This window comes from Micropterus dolomieu, linkage group LG07 (genome assembly GCF_021292245.1).
Source record: "Micropterus dolomieu isolate WLL.071019.BEF.003 ecotype Adirondacks linkage group LG07, ASM2129224v1, whole genome shotgun sequence".
NCBI classification, from domain to species: domain Eukaryota; kingdom Metazoa; phylum Chordata; class Actinopteri; order Centrarchiformes; family Centrarchidae; genus Micropterus; species Micropterus dolomieu.
Genome location: NC_060156.1, coordinates 11262511 through 11289795, shown reverse-complemented (window position 1 = coordinate 11289795; position 27285 = coordinate 11262511). Strand labels below are relative to the sequence as shown.

The following is a 27285-nucleotide window of genomic DNA, read 5'->3' as shown; positions in this document are numbered from 1 at the left end:
CCTGAAAATGTGGCAGTGTAACAGTGGATCATTTAACAAATCTGAGGTAGAAGATCCAAAACAATTATGATAAAATCTTTATTCAACAAGTTCATGAGTAAAATTAAATAAAATCTTTTTTCAAAAACCCCAGCCCTATGACTAAATAAGCAACAATCAAAGTTAAGAAAAACATTCTTTGTCAAACATTTTTAACAAACAAAATATAACTTATTAAGTGGTGAGCTTTAGAGGTGCTATTAGTTTAAATTTGTTTTTTAATTTTGTAGGTTTGAACTGAGAGAGGCTAGCTGTTTCCCCCTGTTTCCAGTCTAAGCTAAGCTATCTGGCTGCTGGCTGCAGCAACATTTACTTTACTGTACTGGACTGTAGGACTCCACCAGTCACAGTAAGAGGCTGATTGAGAAAATGTGTTTTTAGGGCCTTTAGCGGTGCAGTTTTCCAGCTAGCTTGATACTTTTTCTGTGTTAGACGAGTCCCTTTTTCTAACAATGCTGGTAGACTGAATCCCTGCCTACCACATTCAACACGCCACAGTTATTGGAAAGGACCTTTGGTATTTCTCAGCTGACCTGGATGCAGACTAGCAGTTAAAAGATGCGGCGTAAGGAGGGCAAGAAGACTGATGATCCCCATTATCTCCTGCAGGGAGGAAAGAGGGAGTGACGAGTCTGCTGAGTAATTCATAGGCTCGCTCTACCATTCCCTGGTTTTCGTCCCTCCTCCTTTGTTTGCTCTCTAAACCCTCTGATTACAAAGTCATTTTTAGTCCAGTGCTGGTGTTTGCTGGGAAAACTGCCAAACCCCTGGTTGGTCATTGCGCTTGTTTTGCCTGCTCCCATTCAGCAAACATTTACAGAGGAGCGTTACAGGTTTTGTGTAGTTTAGGTGGCGCCTGGCTTGTTTATGGTTGTTCGGGTGGCAGGTTTGTAGCAGGTTTGAGTTGTTTGGCAGAAGATCCAGCATCATAAATGTGGTTCTGCAAAACACAATTAAAATGCTCTTTATTCTAAGTCAGATTATCTGGTCAGTTTAATGACAGACACAGTTTTCATTTGTTCTTACTCTTATCTATATGCTAGTATCTGCTGCTGCAGTGACCCAATTACCCCATGGAGATAATTTAAGTTATCTAATCAGCTTAGATAAGGTGAAACACACTCTCTGATGGAGGCTAGAAGGTGTAATGATCAGTGGTATCTTATTGCTTTTAATGGACCAATCCAAATACATTTTTTTCACATGGATTAAAAGGTCACATGGCGCTTAAAGTAACTCTGGGCAGTTAATCATCATCAGTCTCATTCTTACCTGATGATTGTGCACCATTTGCAGTAGCAGGGAGTTCCTCCCTGAACTGTAACAACACATGATAAAGTGTGTAAAGGCAGAGAGTGATGGAAACAACACAACAGAGAGAAAACAGGATCAAAATGAGTTGCTGTTGTGGCAAATGATGATAAGAGTGAAAAGCACATTTGCACTAAGATTTCACACAACCACCTGAAATGAAGAAGTACTTGTTACAACGTAGCTATCACCATACCTGACAAACGCACTCACAAGGATACAATATTTTAGGGTAGAAAGTTTCCCCAAGAACTGTGAGAGAAAACTGTGATGATTGAGATGATTGTTACCCTTACTTTATCCCCCATTGCTGCCATACTTTACTAGCAATAGTTTGAATTTTTTCATCCACACCAGCACGAGTTGCTCATTGGTTGTGGTATACAGTAGATCCACAGTTATGTCCTGAGGCTGCAAGCTTCGCCCAGTTTGCTGCTGATGCCTGACAAGTTAGCAGCTGTCTATGACTTCATAGCATTGGCTAATATACATGCACCGTTCTCCCAACTTTTTATGTCTCATACCACAATATCCATTTCATTTATACTATCATGACACTCATTTTGTAGCGCAACTCCCAGAATGCAGGGGCATTAATGGCATACTTTCACAAGATCCTTAAAAAATCTTATATATTTTGAAGGTTTTCATTCAACAGAAGCACCATACTTTAATATTTAATATAGGCGTGTTATACATTTAAACCTCAATAGGCCTCAAGGTCATCGGCCTGCATACTAGGTTGGGTTAGTGGATAGCTTTGGAGGTCAGAAATTTCATAAAACCTCTTTCTGGAAAGTATGAGTGTACCAGAAACCCCAAACGAGTTGGCCTACATGAGTTTGTTAAGGAAAGACCACTCAGTGCAGGGAATGGCCTTTCACTGGTCCTGACTCATTCCTCTCTGTGGTCACTCACTCCCACCACCAACTCATGAAGAAAGAACGTCCACTGGGCTCACCCAGTGAGTTCAGTCTATTGTTACGTAAAACCAAACATTTGACGAATGTAGAATCACATTATATATTAAGAGCTTTGAGAACATGTAGGATTTAGGGCAATTACTGAAGGGACTTTGTACATGGCTGCTGGTTAGCTCTGTAATAAGATCCAAAAGACAAGAATGTTGAGCCTTGGAGCGAGCTAGCTGGCTGCTGTAGCTGTCGTAAAGTCCAGTTCGGAGATAAAGAGGCAGCTATGCTGTGCCCCTGCCATAGTGGGGGATCATAAATATTTCACAGGTCTGCCTCAGAGAGGAGTATGTGCGAGTCTGCGCACATGGAAGTGTGGGCATGTTTGGTCCTTTGGTTACTTTTTGCTCATGTCTCTGGGTGGATTGTTAAGGTGCTCCTTTCCATTAAGTACAAACCACCAAGCTGTGTTTCGGTTTAGCAAAACAATGATCCACTGCTGTAGGTCCAGTTTTCTTTACAGTTGTCTTCAACATCCTGTCTCTGTCTTTATAGGAGCCATGAATATTTCATGGTTTGCTCTGTGGGAATGAAATATGTAGAAATATGTCTTTTCTTTCTTGGCCAGCACAGTGATTTTGGTGTCCTCGTAGCTTTCTGTGTTGGAATTGCTCATTTAGGTTTTCAGTATCGGCTATCAGTATTATTATCAGTTTGTCTATTGTTTTGCTCAAGTAACGTCTTCACATTGTGAAATGAGTGTCACTGACCTGCTGTTGCGGTCTCAGCAGTGTTTTATTGCAGGTGGTACTTTATTACTATTGTTATAATTCATGGCACAAATTGCTGCACAATTTGATTACACTGCTGCACTCCAACAGTCCACGGCTTGTGGCAGACCACTGTACTGTTCAATGTACTGTGTAAACAAAAGCTAAAAGTGCCAGTAAATGACTATCTCACACTTAGTATCACTGAAGCTTGATTGACATGTAGTATTTTTCATTACTCTGGTCAGATATGGGCCCTTGTTAGCTGTACACATGTATTAAAGCTAAATCAATTCCCCATCATTTGTTCCACTCTAATTTTATGATTTGAGAGAAATGCAATTCCATAATCTTTAAGGACATTAACCTATGAACATGTATGCTGGCTAAATGGGTAGCTGTCAACCTTTCTACTGCTTATTAATTTATTAAAAAACAAATTACTAGATAGAGATAAATACTATCAACGTTATTTTTCAGTAGTATTGTCAGTAAAATATTACATTCATTATATCAAAGGTTTTATCAGTTTATTATGAAGCTAATTAATACATTAAAGTCCCAAATTGTGGTCACTGTCTTGCATTGGCCAACATTTTAATCTTGTCTATGGTCACACAGTTTGCTATAATTTAGCAAAATGAATCCTTGAGAACATCTAGCAGCTAAACTGACTCCGGCTGTTTACTGTACTTTCTGCATTTTTCTGTTGTCTGCAGCAGTTGCGTTCCCTTTACCTTTTAAATCAGATGGCTGTAATCTCACCAGAGACTTGGCCCTTTGCTAAGACAACAGTAGAAAGGTGGTGCCAGCCTCCAGCTGGGCCGCCATCCTGTCCATCCTGCCACGGACTGAGCACAGTGGTTGGCTGGGAGGTGCGTTTGGTAGCACTCAACCAGGGGCATTTTTTAAATTAAAAAAATGTGCGAGCAAAATTCTGCACAACTTAATAAATATCTCCTCAGGGTCTGAATATTTTCTTTGTTGTATCGGGTACCAGGTACTGTGCCTTGAGTGCCAGTGGTGACACTGTGTCCTTGCTGTGAGACTAGATGGCATGTGCAGTGGAGAGCCAGGGCAGTGCAGCGGGCACCGGCGCCAGGGAGATCTGCTGACCAAACAAGCCGCATGCCCCACTTCAAGGACACATTGCAAAATTCACTCTGCTCTGTGCACTACAATTCTTCTGCCCAGCAAGGCTTTTGTTCTGCCTCCATTAGCTGGTGTAAATTCTTTACTGTCCATTTGCCTTCCTGTGTGTGTTTGTCTATCTTTGATTTTTCACCCATCTGGTGGAGACAGAGGCTTAGCATGCGAGTTGGATGGCAACTAAGGACCCCTGTTTCACACATTTCATTCTGTAGCATTAAGGGAATACATTGCCTCGGCTTTCAGTGAAGGCAGCAGCTTCCGTTCAGCTGTGACACTAACATCACTCATCATCTCCTGAATGCTTTGCGATGGTTATCCCCAGTAAGCAAACGACAGTAGTATGTCAGATCTGATGTTGTTGATGGGATGTTTTTATTCACCTATTTTTCACCCTATTTGCCCTTAATGGTTAGAACCTGTCGGGATGATAGTAAAGGCAGCAGAATATGAAAATCAAATCGTCTGCTGTGTCTTGTCAGAGAGTGTGACTTCATAGTGCTCTTTGGAATCACAGTTAAATAAGCTGCCAATGGCACGAGTTGCCAGTATTTAATTAAATAAGTAATTATAATTAATTCCAGAAAGGTGGTGTAATTATGTACTGGTCAGTGCCATCAACACCTATTAGCTTCTCTTGACCTCTCTGGCCGGGAGCAAGCAGAGGTCAGCCTGCGAAGCATGACAGGGCGTGGAGTGTATGAATTCAGCTTGGCGGCAGCTGGCCTACAAGCGGCCCTCAGTGAAAGTATGGAGGAAGCACTCCAAAGGGGCAACATTTTGAGAAACCTGGATGGTTAACAGTGCTGAAAAACTAATATGGGGTTGCAGCTTTACTTAAGGTAGAAAGGGTCATGTTTTTGGATTATGCGTCTCTTTCCCAACATTACTCTGCCTATAGTGTAACATAACTTTTTGTTTTTATTTTGAAGTTGTAATAAAACCCAGCAGTGAGACCTAAGAGATGTCTCAGAAGACCATAAACACGTTTTGATTATTATTTGACTGGCTCAGGTGTGATGTGCAGATCAAAGACAGACAGGAGCCTTTGTAGCAGCAGCAGGCTGCATTGTGAGCCTTCCTGGTGGAAAACAAACAGAAAATGTCTGGAATGTTCCATGACCTATCGACTTAACCATGAGGAGAGGGTTTTCCAAATCCCCACCACTGCTGGAGGGCACGACTACACACAACAACCAGGCACATAGCATAGCCGGTTGTCCCAGCTTTTTAAAAGAACGAGGCCACGTTGCCACCCTCTGCTTTACCTCATTCCCTTAGGTATCCCAGTGGAATATGGGAGGGAAGGAATCAAATAAAACTGAGAGAGTTTTTTTTATTTTTATTGTGTGGCTAAAGCCAGGCTTTTTTTAGTTAGAAAACTTAACTCTGCTCGCACACCAGAAAATGTGTTTTTAGCTCTGTGCAAGTAGACAGTTTTAGGTGAGCTCTGCTGCTGTTTCTCTCCAGAGACTTTTCCCAGTGTGTTATTCAGCATATACCCGTAGAGCCAGAAAGAAAAGAGGAACGCAAAGCCAGGGCAAGTCAGCACTGCATTTGAAGCTCCTAAGGCATAACTGACAAACTGGAGTCTCTTTCAGCATTTAACAATTACTAACTCATGTCTGTAAGACATACGTTGTAAATCATCTCAATAAAAATCCAAGCTGAGTAAGTTCCTGGTGCTGAATTTAAAAGCTAGTTCTCTTTTACACAGTATACATTTGAAGTGAAAGAAGTACTTAGGGCTTAAAAGACTTACCCCTTCCAACTAGGCCTAGTTAGTATCATACAGGAAGGGAATGAAGTTACAGGCTTGTTGAATATGTCATCAAAGCATTTAAAGGATACGTCTTGGGTCTTCTTTTTGCAATTTACACTATTTCTATTTCCAATAATAACTTTGTATTTACCGAGTTAATTAATTAGACCTGAAAATGTGGTAATATCACTAAATACGGCAAGGATATAGTTATATAGATGCTTTTAAATGATAGAGAAGTCCTTCCTACTGCTGCTTTAACCTACACAACCATCTGCTGGTAGCCATACATTGGGACATTGGGAGAGAGAGTAAGAGAGAGTATACAGTCTATGGTTGTAACCCAGCTTCCTGTTTGAGTGCATGTTCGATACATTATGATTGAACATGATTGGACAACTTCTGTTAAACTCACAAAGCACCTCAGCCATGAAATAACAACACAATAAAAACTGGCGCCCCACCTCCATCTTGTTTTGTCTTCCTTCTGAAGATCTGGATACAGCGGTTGATGACAGACGGTTTCTTGATCAAAGCAAGTTATTCCACCTGGCTTCTAAGCAGCCATTCTTCTTTCCCTTATATTCTTTGTATTCCCCCTGTAACTATGAAGAAATGTATACGTATGTTTTTTTTCTGTTGCTTTCAGAGGCCTTTTTTATAGTCAGGTAGGACTTACTATCTAGGAAGATTGCGTCCAATCTCCATTCCTTAGTAATGATCTATGAACGTGGTCTCATACTATGAATGTTCAAAGTCTAAAGTAATCACTGTGATGTTTTCTCTGGCACTACCACTGACACACCAGATGTTTTACTGATAAGTTCACAGAGGACTGTTGTGTTGAATTTATTTGCTGTAGCTTCTTACCTTTCAACTACAGTTTACTTAATTTCAAAATTAGCCTAGAGATTACAGCAACCAGTTTTTATACTCATTATCCATGTATGACCGCCCCCTTCAAGTGCCAAACCTGATAACCTGATAATCTGTACTGACCTACGGCTTCTGAAATTAATTAAACCTTTTTTTTTGTCACTGCATCAAGCATAGTTTTGCTGCTTGTCACCACACCCTAGAAATTTTGAATAACCTTTTTACACAGTGTTACTTGTGGAATCCCAGGCACTTGTGGAGAGACAATGACATGGATACAACTTTAAGCTGACCTGTAATCTAATATAACGTTTACACTCACACACACACATGAACACGTCATGTCTCAGTGCTCTTACTCACAACATTCTTGACATAGAGGTCACAGACCTCTGCAGTCTGTGGTCCCATAATGTGTGCGTGACTCCCCTCATGATGACAGTTGGAGCTCAGTTGCTGAATCTCAGAAGTCTGATTTCCATTCCTCTCACCCATCCTCCGTCACCGCCTTTGCCTCTATCCAAGAAACTCTTTAGACGGCCAAGTATGAGACCCTCACCCTTCATAAATGTATTCTTCTTCTATGTCTAAAGCATTTCTTAAGGGCTTCTCTTGCTAGTTTATGATTGTCAATAATGCCATATAATTATTGCAGCGAACCCAGATATACTGTACATGCCAACTCCACCCTGTCTGCTATTAGAAGGGAGACGCAGTCAAGTCTGAAATACCAGAAAGTGGTAGATGGCTGCTGGCAGGTTTTCCTGGTGTGTCATGCCCCTGATGACACACACACACAGGAGTGCAAACTTTCTCCACAGACTTACTACTGCAGCCTCCAATTCTTAGAGTAATTGGCAGTCGTGTGGTATTTGTATGTGTGTATGTATGTGTGTGTGTGTGTGTGTGTGTGTGCGCGAGTGAGTAAGCAAGCCATATGACCTGAAAATGAGAAAGCTAACTCATGACAGAGTTGCTGGTCCCTTGTCCTGTCCTCTTTATCTGATTTGATGAGACAAACAGAATTGTTGTCGTGGTCAGGCCAGGCCCCTATATTTAGCCATCGGGACATTAAACCATAGTGCTCTGATGACCAGGACACTTTACTTAATGCGGAGAGAGCAGAGTAGTAAGAGGAGGATGAGTTCCTGCACTACTGCCTTGTCTGATGAACATCAATAGGACTAAAATGGGAAGGATTTACACAACAAAGGCTTGCTGTCAATGCAGAGAACACATCACCCATATTACAACTGAATCCTGAAATTCCTGCTGGTTCTCAACTTTAGGACCTATTCTTGTGCTACACTTTAATATTGAATATTGTCAGAGCACTGCAAAACATCTGTGTACTAAAATGAGTAGTTAGTGGAAAATGTTTGAATGAATGTCATGTTGATCAAGCTACGGTCTTGAAAATGTATTGAAAAATTAAAAAACAAAACAATTGGTAACCAGTGTGTTTCTATTTAAAGATTTAAAGAGAAGTCCACTCCAGACTCGCAGTTTGGTCTGGTTTTCTGAGGTTAAAGTCAGTCCTTCCAAGTCAACTCTATAAAGAGAGTTGTATTTACATGTCTGTGTCCAAAGGGTCAGCTGAAGGGGAAGGAGAAAGGGAGGAAGAAAGGAGGAGTGGGAGGAATAATGAGGACTGGATTTAAATTTCCCCTTACACAGAAACAGCTGGAGTATGTTAGACCTCAGGGAAATCAACATTTGTCAATTATTCATATTGATATTTTTAACCTGTTCATACCAGATGTATGTGCTTTACCACATAGACTGAAACAGAGAATACTAAAACAATCACAGGAAACTATTTCAAGCCTATGTTTTTTGGGATGACTTCATCCTGATTATAGTTATCCTGATGCAGTAAATACTGTGTTGAAATACTTGCATAGAATCAAGGCTATGCGTTCATAAACACTGGATCCTTACATGGTGCGTTCATTCACATGAAACAGGCACATTGTCTGTAGTAAAGGATATGTGTGCACATCAGCCTAAATAGCATTTTTGAAAAGGAAAAGTTTGCAATTACTGTGCTTTTTGTAGATGCATATTGATCTAGCCTTGCAGAGTAGTAAAAATGCATTCTTTCTGGGTCATTATGACAGCAGTAGAGCTGACACACCTTATTTGCTGTCCAATGAGATTTTTGAAGAGCTATTCTAATAACATCTGCATTGTATTTCACGCATTGTGTGTCAATGCATCATTGCCCTTTCGTCTTCTTGAAGAGCTGTGAAGATGAACTGTCTACAGGCCTCAGCAGTGTTGTCCTCAAGGCCTTGACCTCTGACCCTCTGTTACTGATGCCGCATCAGGATGAGTGCTGCATCCCCTTCAGGTCACAGAAGACGAATGATAGGCTAATGCAGAGCTTCAGCAGGGCTGCCATCAATTCTGCACTTTCTCTTTGGGGCAAAAGGGATAGGCCGCTGGCTGGAGACCATGTGCTACTGACTCTTGTCTGCCTACACAATCACCTGAGCCCCCTGACTCTGCTTCGTTGTGTATTTTTCCCTGCCGGCAGGCTTTGCACATGTATGTCTGAGCACATAAATACACAGATACTCCTTCTCCCCTCCCTTGTGTCACAGCCTGTTTGTTGAGTTAGGCTGTGGGTTTTGGCCCCTGGCTTACATGTGTGTGAGGATAAGTGCAATAGCAGACCCTGTGCTGGCCACCCTGTGTGTCTCTCGCTGGAACTGATCATTTACTCTTGGCTTTTTTTCCTGTAAGGAGTGGTGGAGGGTCTAGAGCACTGAAAGCCTTGCTCAGTGAAAAATGCTATTACAAGACTTAGCCAGGACAAGAATTTGTTTTTGTCTTGGAATCAGCTCCACTTGTTTTTGAAGTATCAGCTAACAAGTGAAACCCCACCCAAAGCAATCTAACACTGGTTCCACAAATACGGAATATTTTGTCTGGTGTAACGGACTGGTATTTATTAATTGCATTTTTAGAGATGTTTATTTTAAAACAGTAAGTTACAGAAGTTCATGCATTCCTGTGGCATGTTCAAGAAACCTTTTGGCTAGAACCTCAAGAATGGCCAATAATTCCTGAGGTTCAGTCTATTTAGTTCACCACTTGCATGCTGTTTACTGCATGAGGACAGTGGCAGGGTGGCAGTCATACTAAAGTGTTACTTAATTGACTTTGAAATAACCCATTTTTTTCTGGCACTCATTGAGTTACTTGTACACAAAAAGCTTCAATCATCTCTTGCTCTAAGCATATTGAAACTAATTCTAATAATAATTAGCAAATATTTGACTGGTTTGTGTGCAACTTCACATAATGAATTCCCAAGGGATGTGTTTGAAACTCTTTTATTTCCCTAGCGAGGCAGAGGCTTCACCACATTAGCTAATAGAGGCCGATTAGCCAGCAGTGGAGTTGGCAGACAGTATCAGCTGGCTAGTGTTACTGAGCCAGAGCCCTGTGAACAATATCGCCACAGCTGACTCTCTCTCTCTCTCTGCCTTATCTTCCACATGTCCTGGAAGCACAGTGAGCAGCCCTGCTGCTGCATGGTCCGAAGGCTGCCTGACTTTCAGTTGTGGGCGTATGTGGAATGTGGGGCTGGAAAGAGGCCTGGAGGGCTTTGTGAAAATTTAGAACAAGCATTTTATTCAGTTGTTTTCCCCATGTGTGGGGAAGCGGTGAGAGCTGGCATGTCTGGTTTGACAGACATGAGCAAACAAGCCCCTGTGGTTGCTGCTATTCTGTTTGTTTGTTTGCATGATAACACTCATTTTCTTTCATACATCTGTGGGATTGTTCACCTAAAAAATGTAAATGCTGAGTTATTTCTCTGAAGGTACACCCCAAGGCTGTGAAGCATGTTTGTCAGAATAAAGGTTTACATACAATTTAACTTAAGGACGTTTTTTTTTCTCTGTGGCACATTATCATCATATATTCCTGCCCCTCACACGCAGTTTAGAGAGCGTAAGGCTTACCTCAGCTCAGCTTTAGCTGGAATCTGCTGCATCTTTTCTGGGTTCATTTCTTTCTGTCTGCCTGTCAGATTCCTCACTGAGAGGCTCACTCAGGGGTATGACCACGGACAATTATTCTTGAGGTTTTCAGTGGAGAGGATATTGATTGAGAAGCTGGAGGATGGAGAAGCAAAACGATAGACCGAGTGAAGGGAGATGGAGACAAAGGGAATAATGGCAGGCAGCGAGAGGGAGCATGGAGCACAGATACGTGGAAGTAAAGGATAGAAGGAAGATAACAAGAGCTGCTGAGTGACAGAGTGATAAAGTACGTACAGAACAAAGGATGAGAGTGTGAAGGTTGAAATAAGAGTAAGAGACTATCTCTTCAGTTGATTAAAAAAACATGCTGCAGGAGGTTTTTGCCGATATACTTTTGAGACAATATAAATGTGTCGTTCTTCTGAGATGTTGCCGTACAATTTATAACTTTCCTTTATAACTATCCTTTTGTTGAAATCAGCTAATCAATTGCAAGGACTGTTTTATGGTAATACTGGATTTTTATAAAATATTTCATTTCGCAAATAAGCCAGAAACATACATTGCCATGTGCTTATTTTATCCTTAAACAGTTTCTTATTTTCATGTATATTATGATATATTATAAAATAAAATGAAATGAGTCCCACTCAAGTGTAGTTCTCATTGGATCTCTGATGCTAAGTAGTAAAAGCAGTAATCATTGAATCACCTTACATTCATTCAAGACTGAGCAAAAAATTGTGGCTGAAAAGCTATAATCTCCTTGGCTTCCTGGTTGATGACCGTCATTTATATTTTTATACGCAGTGACTGCTGACAGATAAAAACAAAAGAAACAGCAACTTATCTTAGAATCCCTTACCGTGTGTTTGTATTTTTAGCAAAATAATTTGAATGAGATTCGTTCATTCATAAACCCTAAAACTAGCTGAGAAAAAGAAGAATTTTTAATTGTTATTTAACAAAAGACCATTTCTACATGCAGCAATAATATCCTGCAGAACTGGTGTCTCACGAGACTGGAAGACTGATCAGTTACTGTACATTGTGTTATCAACATAAAGTAGACAGAGGTGTATGTGCCTTCAGGCAAAGTCTGTTATGGGATAGAGCCTATCAGCGTCTCATTTTCAGCTCAGGTACAGAACGGCCCAATAAAAGAAGATGAGAAAGATGGTCTCAAAGCAATGCAGAGAAGCACCAAATCACCTCACTGTAAAATGATCCGGCTTGAAAATATCTCTGCTTGATGGTTCAATCACCTGCAGGTGTTTGTAATAGTTTTAGTTTACACATGGTTACAGATGGGAGGATCCAACTTTCTTATGAAGCTGACAACATTAGAAGACTAAGATGTTAAACTGATACTCTGACCTTCTGAGTATCAATCTTGTAAAAATATGTCGTTACTTGAATTCATTCAGTTGCTGTGAGAAAAAAACTCATTACTGCATCAGCTCCAAGTGAAGTCACTTTAAAGTTTATATTGACTAGCTAGTCTTGTATCTTGTATCGGACCCCTGAAGCTCTCCACTTTCACTCTGATTCTTTGGCCATTGTGGCCATTTGTGTGCTTCCTGTCTCCAGATAAGGCCTTTGGATAAGTGGCTTTATCCCAGCGCTGGGATGTGTGACTGAGCAGCCAAGCATCCCTAGCTGGGACAAGCATTTTTCTCACAAGAAGCAATGGTTCTTCCCCTCCTTACCTCAACCATGCTGCTGGCGAGCGTTTTGGAGTTTATGCTTGTGTGTGTGTGTGTGTGTGTGTGTGTGTGTGTGTGTGTGTACATATATACATTCCTGCTCAGGCGAATGCGAAAGTGGACGATGTGTGTCCTGTGATTGCCGACTGGAATGTGTGTTGCGTTAGCGTCTGCAAGCAAAGCACAGTCACGGGTCAGCAAGTGCCTCAGTCAGTCACACACTTCCCCCCCCAGTCTCTCTCTCTCTCTCTGTCTCTCTCTCTCTCTCCAGGAACTGGGCAGCTTGCCTGCAGAGGGGAGTGGTGAGGTTAACACCATCCTCCAAAGAAACACTGCACTCCTGTCCTCATTGTCCTTCAATACGTAGCAAGGCCCTCCTGATTAGCTGATGAGTCAGTGTGTGGATGTCTCTTTTATAATGATGGTGTTGCTTCGTGTCAAGCAAAGGTTAAGGGCATTAAAGTATGTTTTCCACCAACTGGCACTGGACCTCTCTGGATCACTCGAGCCTTCTGTGGAAGTTTAAATGTAAGAATCCGTGTTAGGGTATATGTTTTTAAGATAAACCGATAAAGCAAGGCCCCAGATATAGATTTTGGCACTCACCTATGGTCATGGTAACAATGGAATTTATGGACTTTGTGGTGTCAACTGCCACTTTTATACCAAGAAAAAAAGTGTTTTATGGTATTGCAAGTGGTTCACTTCTTTCACAATTATGTGCTGCAGGAGAAATCTGCTACGACACGGGACTCTTCTGGTTGTCATATAGTGTTCAGTCAACCAAAGGAACAGTCCTGAGGCCTAAACAAAACACCGCACAAGTTTCATTCCCAAATGAAATCCCACAGCCTTGAAGTGCTTATTGTCTATGGGCATGTAAGTGAAACACATTATTAAACCCAATGAAATTCAGTGCCACTCTCCTTTTGAGGTATTGCACTGAAAGGAACCCAGGCTGTGCTGCGACTGAATCTTTCATAGGACATATTGCGTTTTCGCCTGTTTGGGTGATTGGTAGTGCAGTAAAGTCTTTTTGGATGAGGAGTTTGCTGTGAGGTAACCACTGTAAACAGTGTTATCAGGCAGACTGCAGGAGGAAGTGTCCGTCATCAGCTGAGCGATCAAACCTTGGCACACCGTCATGCTGGTATTTCCGACTACTGGATGCTGGACCCTGTTGCCTTTTGTGAAAGTCTGATATTAAAGAGGTCACGCACTGATGAGCACGTGTGTATCTACACGCACACTTCAATCATTTCACTGCCTCTAGTGTGGGACTGAGAAAAGAAGATTCTACTACAGTGTTTTATTTGATAGATTTATTTCATTCATTTTCAGGTTTTAAATTGATCTTGAACAAACCTTTTGTGTAGCATTTAAATGGCATTTTAATGGGGCTTTCCCTATTTGTCTTTAAAACTATGTATTGAATCCTGATGCCAAAGCAATGCATCAAATCAAACTGAAATAAATTTTGTTCATCATTTACCCCGATGCACTTCTACTCACTTGCAGCCACTTGTTTCTTTACCTTTGAACTCTTGGGTCAGCTGGCCATGTTGGATTCAGATGCTCACTTTGTAGATGGCTGACTCTGTCTGCATGCGAAGGTTATGCGTGACACACGCAGAGCTGCAGGCCTTTTTAGCCTCGGTCAGGGGCCATCAGCTTCAAAGGAGACTGTGGCCTGGGGTTGACCTTTTTTTGTCTCGCCTACACAATTACACCTCCAAGCTGGAACCTACGTTAATCTGAGTCGCCTCATAGCCGGTAAACTAAAGACCACTGTAGACACAGATGAGCCGTTGCAGCTTTGCAGCGCCACCAAATTAAACAAAGGTCAATGAGGTCACACCTGGCAGGCATCCTGGCTTCATAAGATCAGTTGTGTAGTGTTTGGTGTATCAGTGTGTGCATGAGGCTTAAACACAGAGCAGGAGAGAAGCTTCCCGGGGTTAATGTTATTGAATTCTGGTCTGAGAGATTAATAGAACAATGGTTTCATTTGGGTCAGAAGCATAAAACTGCATTACTGTATCCTCCACTTGAGAGAGCAAGATAGGACTACCGTGATTGTATTATAGCCTCTTACAGTCTTCCCTTATATCTTTCCTATAATTTTTTCAGGAGTCTTATAGCCTAGCCCAAACAAAAGGTAGATTCCATTTTCTCATTTCTAGCTCGAGGAAGAGAGGATGGAGGTTGGACTTGTGAAAGATGAGACAAAGCTACGAAACTCCCTTCAGGACACCATGAACGCAGATCTCATTTTTTAGAGCTCGAGAGAAAGGCTTGAAGGATAGACATGGAGACTGATGGAAAGATGAAGAAATACAAGAAGACAGGCTGAGAGAAAGAAAGGACACAGGGAAGGACGTGAAATAAAACCCACTGTTCCTCCTCTATTGTGTGAAGTTGTACGTGGCAGATCTCCAGCCTGCCTTTACCCTGATGTCATCTAACATATCTCTGACCTCAGCTAGCGTATTGCCTAGCAGCGTAGCACCAAATGGTATGGCAACCAGATGACTGATTTGCAAAGCTATCCAATGATGTAATGCTTTTTAAAAACTTTTTTTTGCGTGGAGCCTTTCTCACCATACATGGTCACAGTAAATTATTTGTTGCCTACAGATAATGATTTGTGCATGTTCATTCACCCTGACGGAAATTCAATTTACAAGGCCAGCATAAAACAGCCGAGCACCTTATGTGCAAACATGGACGATGTTATACGTGTTAACAAATTTCCCACTACGCAGCACTTAGTTAGTTAGCAACTTGACCTTAAACAAAAACAAAGGACCTGACAGCATACACTGAAGCACCAAGTTCAGTAGTTACAGTGATGAAACAAAGGATTTCGTGTGTTGCAACTGACCTTGTGACAGCCAGACAAACCTGAATGCTCAGTGGAGAAAACAATCTCACCACAAGGTACATTTAGTAGCTGTTCTGGGGCTTTCACATAATCTTCAGATGTTTTCAAGGTAAAGAGTAAACTTTGAACATGAGAGTTGAATACAGTTTCCTGCAGGGGATTTTACTCTAAAAAACACCGTCTGTTTTTTGTGATGTAAACATGAGTGTTTTCAGTGGCAGTTACGTTGCTTTGTGTGTGTCTGGTATGCCCGTGCAATCATGTGTCTTATTCGCCTGTCTTTTTGTCTTTGTGTCTCAGTGTTTTTAATGGGGGTGGGGCGGGCGGGCCGTTAGTGTGTGTTGTCTGAGCTGATAGTGGGAGACCGGCCATGACTTGTATCTCTTGTTTCCTGCTACACAAACACATACATGCATGCACACTCACTTTACTCTCTTTTGCTGTGTCTCTTGTCAATGTGTGTTTATCTAGTGTAGCAGGGCTCTCATTCTTTATGCCATTCTTTCATCTCCCACCTTCTAGCATCAGTCTCTCAACCTTCTATATATTTTTTGTGTCCACACTTGCTTCTCTGTCTCTTTTCCTTCCGCTCCCTCTTACACCCCCTCACCCCATTCTTCCTGCTTCCTGTCCTCCCTGTTCTCTTCCTATTGAAGTCAAACTTCCCGTTGTACTCGATGAAAGGCGCTACAGTGTTTCTCTACCTACAGCAGACCGACTGTATTGCTGCATCCAGTCCATTGGCCCTTATAAGGAAAAATAAGTAAAAAAAGCTCAGTCTCCCTCAGCGAGATGTTTAGCTGATGATTTATTGTAATGACTCCTCCTCTGTCTCATTTGTGGGGTTTCATTTGGCCACCACATAGCACACCTTCATGACCTGAGTCATCATTTGTGTTTATAGACTGCTGAGGAGTTCTGGCCCCAGATTTGCCATTAAGTAGTGATCACACAGTAGGGATCTTTGTGAGAAACATAGGTCCGTTTTGTGCTATAATAACACACCTTATTAAACAACCTGGACAGTTGGCGTTTGGGATAGACGGATGAAATAATCAAGTCTGTCAGTGAACCTGCTAGACCGTATCCTGAGTCAGAGAGCACATGTTTACATAAGTAATCCTGCCTGCACAATGGATCTGTGTTATCCGTGTCACTCATTAGACCTGGACAGTGTGCTGGAGAGGAGATAATACCAGCTGAGTGGCAACAACTCAGGTTTTATTGGGGATCTGCGAGGTAAACCGCTCGCTGTTTAGGTTATGTGTCCATATCATGAGAATCTGGGTGGATTAGGAATTAGGATTAAGCTATTGTATGTCAAATTTATTGTGTGGATGTGTGCACTCTGTCTGTGTTATGGTATTTATTGAACACATGTGGTGTAAGGAGAGCAGAACAATGGATCTTTGCGTGCATATGTGTCTGTACATGAACGCACGCATCTGCTGTATCTGCATGTGTCCGTATGGATCTGCTGCAAAGTGTGTGGGAGCGAAGCATGTTTGCATATAAGTGTTTGATTTGATTTATTTATTCTACCCACCGAAACATAAAACGATGATGATGTGACGTCTGTTGAAGGCCACGTATGGGAGTGAACATTGATTCTGCAGCAGATGGCTGCAAACTCACTTAGCTGGGTTCATCTTCCTCTAGGAGTGGAGATATGAGGACTCCAGGACAAACACATGGCCAGGTTCACAAAAAAAAACAAACACAACACGCACTGATATCTGAAGTTAATAGATGGCTGCAAGGTGGGGGTTTGTAAAAACGACACGCAGCACTCAAGCACTGTATATATACAAAACAGAAAAGGGGGAAATGGTTTATGAGTCACAGGTCTACATTAAGATCGGTTGAGGATGTGTTGTGGACGGGAATCCAAGCATGAAACAAAGGATAAGGGCCTCGTGTGTGTGTGTGTGTTCAGTTAGAGAGAAAATGGATCTGTGCGTGTTAATGCAGTCTGCCATTAGCGTGGAGTTTTGTGCAGATGTGGGTGAAATCACCGGGTGAAAGGGTGATTGTCCTCTTAGTTAAAAGAGTTGTGTGTAGTTTTTAAGTGTCAAAGTAAGAGAAAAAGAGAAAAATCTGTGGTTTATCTTCAGTTAATCATCAGTCCAAGAGCTATAAATGAACTATTACAAGTGACGACAAAATCGTAATGTTCTCTCTGATTTAATGAAACTGGCAATATATAGTTATTTGTCCTGATCTTGTCCTTTATTTCCTCCTCTGGAAACATTCAGTTGCATCTGTAGCGACTTAAAATGCTGCCTCTAATGAGCAAATGTCCCTTTTGTGTAACTCAACCCTCACTTTCTTTTTTGGGATGAAGGATTTAGTATGTGGATGTGTATAAATACTGTTGCTTATGTGTCAGTGCCCTGTGTGTGTGGTCCTGCAGTCCCTAAACCTTCAGTGTCGATGTTCCTTTGTAGTGTTCATCTCAGGTTCTGTTTCTTTGTCAGTCTGTTAACATGTGTGTGCGCGCGTGTGCGCGAGAGCCAGTGGGGCAGGTGGAGTGACAGTTGGCAACTGGGAAATGGGAGGATTTCCTCTTTTTAGCAGCTGTTGATTAACTGTCTCTCCCTGCACAGTCCATTCGATGAGACTATAGATTTCCAACCAGGGCTGCACAATAGTGACACAGTGGTCGATTTTTACTTCTGTCCTGTCCCACTCTCACAAAAATAGTCCTGTCCCGTCCCAATGCCATGGCAGAGTAAATAAAAAATATTGTCCTGTCCCAATCCCAGAAGAATGAGGACCCCAGAAAATTGTGTTCATATTTGAAATGCATAATGATATAATAAAAATCTATGATTCCCATCTTGCCCGCTCCCATAATGAATAGTGAAATTGACTCCCGCCCTGCGTGAATCCTACAGGAATCCCGAGAAAATGTCTGCCTCTACTGCACAGTTAAAGTTGGTGTGATTCCAGTTTGTACAGTTAACAATTATGGTGAGATATATCGGTAGGTTTATAAAGCTTACATTTATAATGACTGCTGGAGCTGAAAATAGTGGAGGTGGAATCAGTGCAATAAATCAAGTCAATTAAGTAAAACATTTGGGATTATTATTATTTATGAAACCCTACTCTCTCTCATGCATGAATTATTAAAAATATTATCTAGATTTTTTTTATTACTTAAAATTGGACTAATATCCAAATTCATTTACAATTTTTTTTTTTTTCAATTCTGTTTTGTTTTTAAATGAGTTAACTGTCCCTGTATGTGGACACCATGCAACAAAGGGGTAATATGCCTCACATGTTTTTTTTATGTCCTGTTATGCTGTATTTAAGCTTAATAGTTGAAAATTAACAATAAAAAACATATTTTAGGAACAAATAGAGGAAAAAAACACTCACACTGGTATTGATAACTAGTTATTTATGCAGTAACCCAGTAGCATATTGTTATCCTCATCTAACTTCAATTTTGAATCATCTCAGTTTTAACATATCAAAATCCAACATGTAACAGATTACATAGTTGTAGTTAAAACTGATTTCTTTACAGTATGTGAGTATAATACTTTTTTTATTTTGTGGAAAGGCTGCAAAGCAGTCAAAAGTTGCAATTTAATGCTGTAATATGCATGTTTGCATTTTTATTACTGTTCATATATTTGTTAAATGTCTGTTTTATTGTAATATAATACAATTTATCACATCAAAATTTGAATAGATAAACTGGCTGGTTACAGAAATCAAACTTAATGCAGTCTGACTCCACTGTTGCATGACGTCCACATACATACAATTTTAATGTATAAAATATAAACCTGTTAATAATAATTTACTGTACATACTACAATTTTTTTTGTCTTGACTGACCTCCTTAAATAAAAGCTTTTCATAGATATGCCTGAGGCATTTAGCACATGGACATCACAGTTGGCCATCTTGGATTGATGAGGTCATCAAGCAATAAATATTTGGAAAACAAGAGAGTAACCACTGTTACTATGTTGCTATCAATCAACTGACACTGTCCTCAAATGATTTCGAGAACATAACCACAATATAGTAACAAAAAATGGATTTAAAATAACTGTCCACAAATGTGGACGTCATTCATGAAAGGGTTAAGGACATTGTGTGAGCTCAATCTCTAGCAGGCCCATCTAATGAAAATTTTACCTACTTTACCTATTACTACAACTGATCTATTGGTTAATTCTTAAAATAATTAAATGACTGTGCCATCTGTAAAATATATGACGACCAATACACCATGTTCATTTTGTCTCCTCACCCTTGAGAATCTGTAACCAGAATAAGTTTTGGTATAACTTAAATGAAAAATAGATTTTCAAGTTGGTCAGAAAATATAAATTTTCTGTTGATCAAATATTTGATTGGCTAATTGTTCTTGCACTAATCTCCAGTGCAGCAAACTGAACTGGCAACAATAGTGTAAAAGGACAGACCGTAATTCAAAATTGTGTTTAGATATCATTGCAGAAGGGGAAGGGAGAGAGGCAGACAATGAAAGAGAGACGGAAAAGGGGTAGTGGAGGGTTTAAATGAGCTCACAGAGAAAGGGAGGGAGGAAAGGCAATGCAGTTGTTTGTTTTCCACGTCAGTCCTGCCGGGAGAGGATTGTCCCGTGGGAAAAGACTCCCATATCATCAAAGAGCATATTGTACAACTACCACTCGTGTTGTATCCTCACCTCCCTTATCTCCCTCTTTTCTTTTTGGTCACTTTTGTAAACTAATTTTAATTGTCATTGTGTATGTGTGTGTGCTGCTGCAGGAGTTAGCCCGTCAGTTGCTCTTTTAATCTGATTCAGTTACAGATCGATTTCATCTCCTGGTGTGCTGTTGTTTGTACAAAAGAGCTTGCCATTATCCTATTCATCTTTCTTTTTATGTGTGGTGTTTTTCAGGTTGCACACACACACATGCTCTCTCCCTTTCTTCTGACCCCGAGTCAATCAGGGTCTCTTGACCTCCCATCACCCCCTCAGATTAGTTGCTATTATTATCACACTCCATTAAACTTCCATGAACAACTGAGATGGCACAACAAGCCAAGACCCCAGCTGTCTCCTCTGTAGTCTAATCTACAGATCCTCATCATTCTAGAGTCTGCCTCAGGTCATATTACACTGACCTAAACACACAACACACAAAACACACACACAAACAGAAAAACATGCACAGCTTCATCCCGCTTTCAGTAACTCACGCAGACAAGTGGACACAATGAGGATAAGAGTGCTTGAAGTGACTACAACAAGCTGTGTCAGTGGAGGTTATTTGTGTTATTTCCTTAAACGACTTGCCTTGTGGGAGGACATAATGGTACTGGCTGTGTGTCACACCATCATGTTTTTGGGTGAAGAAAGACAGAAAGGGTGATGGGTGGCGGTCAGCTCAACTTTAATGACCCCTTCTGGCGTCAGGATGGTTCGGCAGGCTGAGGCACGTGTCAATTAAATGCAGCATTGGTTTGAGTTTTATGCTTAATTTGTTTGATGAAGGAAAAAATGCCCCACAGTTACCTTGAAAAACCATCAGGTCCAAATGTAAAAATTAGTCTCCTCACAGCAAGAAGGTCGCGGGTTCAAACCCCGTTTTACCCCGGCCTTTCTGTGTGGAGTTTGCATGTTCTCCCCGTGTCTGTGTGGGTTCTGTCCGGGTGCTCCGGCTTCCTCCCACCATCCAAAGACATGCGGGTTACTAGGCGGGACACTAGGTTAATTTGTGACCCTAAATTGTGGTGTGAGCGTGAGTGATAGTTTGTCAATGTGTGGCCCTGCGATGGACTGGCGACCTGTCCAGGGTGTACCCTGCCTTTCGCCCGATGTCAGCTAGGATTGGCTCAAGTCCCCCCTGTACGCAGGATAAGCGGTTGACGATGGATGGATGGTTATTATATCTCAGAAACAACAATAAATAAAAAATTAATATCTTGATATTAGATTAGCCATGCTTGGCACACATTTGTAAGGACGGTAATGTCAGTCTGTTGTTTAGTCCAGCAATTTGGTCTAGACTAAAATATCTCAGCTGTTTGATAAATTTCCATGAAATTGTGTACAGACCTTTATTTTCCCCAGAGGATCAATCGTATTGACTTTGGTGATCACCTGACTGTTATCCTCAGCGCCACCATGAGGTTGTCATCCGTGGCTTTGGGAAACACTTATCTACCTTTTTCATCAATTTCTGACATTTTATAAACCAAACAGCGAATCAGCCAATCAAGAAAATATTCGACAGATTATTCGACAGTGACAAAAAATCGTTTTTTTGCAGCCCTAAAAATTATTGGATGGACTGGCATGAAATTTGGTTGAGACATTCTTTTCCCCCTCGGGATATATTGTCATAACTTTGGTGACCCCTTCACTTTTCTTCGAGCTGCATCATGAAGTCCATTTTTAATTTTTCCAGCCCTTTGTTAGTATTACGAAATGCTTGCAAAACATTAGGCTCAGGTACACTTTGTGATTTGCGCTATATAGCAAACTTTAGCATGCTAATAAGAAGGTGAAGTAAATTTGAAATTTCTCGCTTCTCCCTCTGCGTCTTCCGTTATTCTTACTGGTACGCGGCGCTGTGACAGATCTTCAAACTCACAGTGACATCTGACAGCACGACACTGCAGGTTTCCTCTCACGGCCGCCTCTTTTCTCTTTTATTTCTTTTTGTTTCTTCCCTCAGAGAATTCACAGTGCAGGCAAACCACACTCCCGCCCCGCTCTGCCAGCCTTGTGAAACAAGGGTCTGATTAGATGATGCCGGTCTGTCGTTACTCTGCTCTCCTTAAATCAATCTTTCCGACAGCTCCTCTCATGCCCGCCTCCCTGCTTCTTACCATCGTTGTCCTCATCTCTCTGTTTCTTCCTCCTCTGACCTGTCTGTCCAGTGGAACTAGTTTCGCTGGGTGTTGGTGGCAGCATGTTGACCTTTTTTCCTCTCTGCTCTACTGTCATTTGTTTAAAAAATGCAATGCAAATTTAAGTGTGATTTATTGATGCAAAAACCAAAACCAAAACTGTTACAGACCTCTGAGCTGTAAAATGAAAGTGGGTCATTGCAGTGGTGAAGAAAAGCATGGTGAAGAATACAACAAATAGCACAACTAGAATTCATGGAGCAAATAAAGCATATTGTAAATAGAGATTTGACATATTTGGCTTGCGGCCTGTTGGTTTAAACAAGTTCTCACTTTGCTGAGTGTTGACAGATTTACAGATTGACAAACAGTGCAAAAACGTATTTAAATGGTGTGTAAAAGTGTGAAATCGAACAGATTCCTCAAAAACCACACAGTAGAGTCCAGACTCCGGCTGAGTTGAGTGTTTTCCTTTCAAAACATCCTTTAAATGTGATGTGAGAAGGAATTCTGAAACTGATGAGGCACATATGAGGTGACTATTGAGTGATATCTGTGACAGCATCTACTGGTGACTGTGTACCCTGAGTGAAGAGGTTGAAGAGGTAGGTTTCTTCTTTGAGCTCAGCATCATGGCGTGTTGTTACTGTGTCTGCAATAACAAACTGAAAGATTTTGGGGGCCATACACTTAGCTTTTGAGGGCTGTGATAAATACCCTCTTTTCTTGGCTATCAGCCGTGCAGTGTAGATTGAGAGGAGGATGAATGGGATGTCTCACACCAAAAAGAGCTCCACATTTCCAGAGGCTATTGTGTAGGTGTGAATCAATAAAGAGTAGGAAATAGTTGGCTGTTGTAGATGAGAGCCTGCCATTGATGATTTATTCTGTTCCCTGATGAGTCATCAAACTGATCAATTAATCAACAACGATCAGGTGTCTAATCAGATGCGCTTTAATGTTTGTTATGTGGCTGCCTGCCTGTGTGTCTGTGTTAAATGTCTGTATATTAAGTATCTGGTAATGCCCCATCTGTGCATCTACTGAATGAAGCCTCCTCCTCCTGTTTGTGGCATCACGGTCTCTTTATGTTTGTACAGCCCTATACTCTGCGTGTGTGCGTTTCCACCAAGAGCTCCTTCCTGGTTACTTGCAAACACAGCGTGTGTTGTCCCTCCCTTCCAGATCCACTCACATTCCTCTCTTGACTGTGCTTGACACCAACAGGAAGGAGAAAGGAAACAAAAGAGCCAACTTCCTGTGCGTACAGGCAGGCCTTCTACACAATGGAACAGGAAGTGCCTGGCAACTGTAAGGGAGGCCATGGAGTGTGAAGGAAAGATAAAGTGGTCTCTCCATCCTATAAAATGTTCTTTCTTTCCTGGTTGCCCCTCTCATGTCTGTCATTTTCCATCACCCTATCTGTCAGGGCTCGACCTGCGTCTGTTTATTTTTTCTTCATGTCCTTTTTTACGATCAATGGCAAACGATAAAGCACATCCTATTTCTCCTATTGTCAGTTTTCTCGTGTTTCTCAAGCGTAGGTGGCTAGTTTTCTTTCCTTTTTGGGACACATTTGTTTGTTTTGGAGTTCAGTGATGCGCAGTGGAGTAAATTTACAGTGTGTAAAGGAGAGACTGCGTGGTTTCTGTTCATTTGTTATTTGTTCGGGAAAAGTTCAACAATCAATCTTTTTCAGTACATTCGCTCCCCCGCGTCAGGCGACCCTGGAGAGCACGGCTGCGGTCACCATGGTGACCTTTGCTTGGGAAGGACAATCTTGGACAGCAGGGTGCTCTGGGCTAGTGCTGCAGATGCTGGAAGCCTTTGCTTTAAATCACCACTGCTGGGCTGGCTGAATCAGACAGAGAGGCTCAGGTGCTGCCAAAGTCTACGGGAATAAAAAGCAGCAGAGAAAGCAGCATTAATGCAGAGGGTCAAGCAACTGAATGGCTGAAAGACACCAGAGAAGAAAGTCGCCCAGGTTTTTGCAATAGTGCTTAAAGCTCAAACATGCAGCACAGAAACAACCAGAAATATGGAGACTGAAAGAGGTCCACCCTATCATGATTCATCACCTTTCCCTTTCCTCCAACCATCCACTCTTTTACGATCGCAGGCTCCAACCCTCCCCTGGCGTTACTCCAGAGAGGCAGGTCTTTACTCGGCTCATAACTTCAAAGCATATGCCCCCTCCTCTTTTTCCTGTCTACCTACTCAATCCCTCTCTTCCTTTTATTTGTATTCCCTCTCTTCTCTCCGTTGTTCAATCAATAGATTTCCCCTTTTATACTCTCTTTGCCTTCCTCTATCTCTCAACACCTCTTCCCCCTTTCCTGCTCCTTCCCTCTTTTTTTTTGTTTCTTACCCTCCATCTTTCTTTTCGAGTGAATCCCACCAGCCCAAAGACATCAAAGGCATGTCTCCCCCTCGGGTAGCAGTCATACGCACAGTCGGGCAGGTCTCATGCCAAGGCCAGGTACCCTCAGGGGAGGATCCAGAGCAGCGTGGAAACACCTGCACCTTATCTGTGAAGAGAGTGTGGAAAAAGTAAAGACCCATGTGTAAGGAATGAAATTATGTCAAAGTTGTTGGAATGTATGGACAAATGATGGTGAAATGTATATTGTTAGACAACAAGCCTATAATCTAGAATGACTAACATTTCTTTTTTCTGTTTCTTGGTTTCCATCTTCACAACTATTTTTAGAGGAGCTTCCTATTTTCCAGGAAATGCCATAAAACCAGTTGTCAAAGCACAAAATATACAAGACAGGCAGCACTGAGAGGCACTGTATGGCATCTATTTAAATATTCCCTGAACTTTGTACCACATAATAATATCTTCCTTTAGTTCGGATTGTATAGCAGGCTTAACCATGGGTCTTTACAATGACATGCCTCTATTATCAAATGTTCTGTTCTGCTACTCTGTCGGGCTTCACACGAGTATAAGAAAGGGACAGTTTTGAAGTTAAAATAGCCTGCTTTACAAATGTGCTCTTCAGGTCCTTCAAAGTAAAGCTGAAAATAGAGAGCGTCATGCACGGTAGCTTACTGGATATCTGTATAATTTCAAAATAGTTTATAGCATACTGATACATTGAAGTCAGTACCTTTCTCCAGTTCTCTGTAGTTGGCTGGATTGTTGATGACTCACCATTGACACTACAGTCAGCAGAGACAGTGCTACCAAAGGACTAAAAGACATAGCAAACACACAAAAATATGCAGTACCATTCCCACACATGCGCATCAGCAGTCTGTCTCTGTCTCTGTTCAGTTAGTGGTGACCTTCAGTCAGAGGGTAGAAGGTAAATGTCCAATGTGGTGCACAGATTAGTTCAGCCTGCGAAGTGAGCTGTACGCTTGCATTAGCATTGTAAATCCTTTGAGGGTAGGTCACAGGCTGGCATTACTCTCTCGTAGGTACAGTAATAGAGCAGACATCTGTCTCTCGACCTTGCATTGTGTCCTACCTCCCTCTCCCAGCCTCTGACCCCCCCATGCCCTCACATTGGCCCGCATCTGCATTCTCAGCACTCTTGTTGCACATAAAGGGACATGGCTCATTTCGAGCAAAATGCTTAACTACAGTTGAGATCAGAAGCTGCTCCTGTGTTCAAAAGTGAACCACATTAGTGTTACAATCAATGCTGGCCTCATACTGTCATTATCAAAAAAGCAATATATGGAGTATACTTCATGTATTTAGTCAGCGATCTGAATTCATTGCACAGCAGCAACAACAATCATAGAATATTGGCATATTTCCAATACTGTAACATTTTTACCTCTTTTTATTAGTCTGTTTGTTAGTCAGTTTGGGTGAAATTTGTAATAAATCAGGACATGACCCAAGGAGCAAATGATTAGTTTATTGTGCAGCTGCAGATCCAGGACTCGTTCTCATGATTTCTCAACATTGCGTTTTTTTGTGTTTTTCTCATGAACCACTGCAGTAACTTGAATTAAAAAAAGTAGATCCAGATTAAATATTACTTTACATGTTCTTTTATCACAGTAATGAGAGGCTTGTGCAACTTTATCTGCTCTCTGCCTGCAGCAGAGTACCCACAGATTAATAGACTATATCTATTTAAATAATAGAGATTATCAGCACTCCGCACTCAGAGTGCAGCCCAGCTGTAAACACACTGGCGTAAACATAAACCCATATGGAAAGATGATGGGTACTACGTCCCTGGCAAGTCAAGAGCTTGATCCTTTGTGTAAGAGTAGCTCTGTGTTTGTGCTGCTGTAGTAAAGTGATTGCTTTTTTTAATAGCTTGGCCTTTGTTGAAGAGAGCTGATCACACAGAGCGCAGCCTCATTAAGAGCACACTCATTAGAAATCAGGCACACAGCCACTGTGATAGATGGGCACAGGTTAAGTGCTACCACTTCTTATGCGTATACACATGTTCTGAAGCCAGGGTTTACCCTCCTTGCTGTCACTCTGTATATGACAGTATCAGGCTCTGTCTGCAAGCTGCTGGTGCTCCGACATACAGTATGTCTCACACACTCGTTACAGTGCCCAGAGCAGCCCCAGGCCATAGAGGAATTATGCTGTTAATAGTCTGAAATAGTGTTGTAATGGGTTGTTATACTCCAGTTATTTAAAAATTGTAATGTATAGTATAAATGATTGGACAGTCTCAAAACCTTGGTAGTACATCTCAGTGTCTCAGGATGACAGAATTTAGACATTTAACATAGAAAGACAAACAAACACATAAGGAAACTCCATCCAGATGGATCTGTAAATAGTCCTGTGAAGTGTGACTGTGTGCACAGACTGATGGGAGGAAGAGGGCAGAGGAGAGAGGACTAGATGAGATGAAGGACGAAAGGAGGCGGTCAGAGAAGTGATGGTGTGGGAGCCTCCGGGCTACACGTCATTCTAGCACCCTCTGTTGGACAGATTATTCAAAAGCCCACCACTGTTTTACCGTCGAGCCTGGGCTTTGTTGGGGTTGGGTGAGATGCTATCGTGTAACATGATAAGC

General features: G+C 41.6%; 1 protein-coding gene and 1 long non-coding RNA gene across 9 annotated transcripts in view; one reads left to right on the top strand and one right to left on the bottom strand.

The window, feature by feature from the left end:
• Window positions 1-27285, top strand: part of dip2a (disco-interacting protein 2 homolog A) — an 83418-nt gene that overhangs the window by 3143 nt on the left and 52990 nt on the right. For 5 of the 8 annotated variants that reach the window (XM_046053665.1, XM_046053658.1, XM_046053657.1 and 2 more), the window contains exon 2: window positions 23501-23584. The exons of the other annotated variants lie outside the window; for them this stretch is intronic. In XM_046053665.1, coding sequence (XP_045909621.1) covers window positions 23501-23584 — 84 coding nt within the window. The remainder of the gene's footprint in view (window positions 1-23500; window positions 23585-27285) is intronic. 8 annotated transcript variants of the gene reach the window in all.
• LOC123973540 lies at window positions 296-4066 on the bottom strand. Its single transcript, XR_006825639.1, has 3 exons — window positions 3769-4066; window positions 1312-1357; window positions 296-979 (listed from the first exon to the last, which is right to left on the bottom strand). It is a non-coding gene; the product is annotated as an uncharacterized LOC123973540 (long non-coding RNA).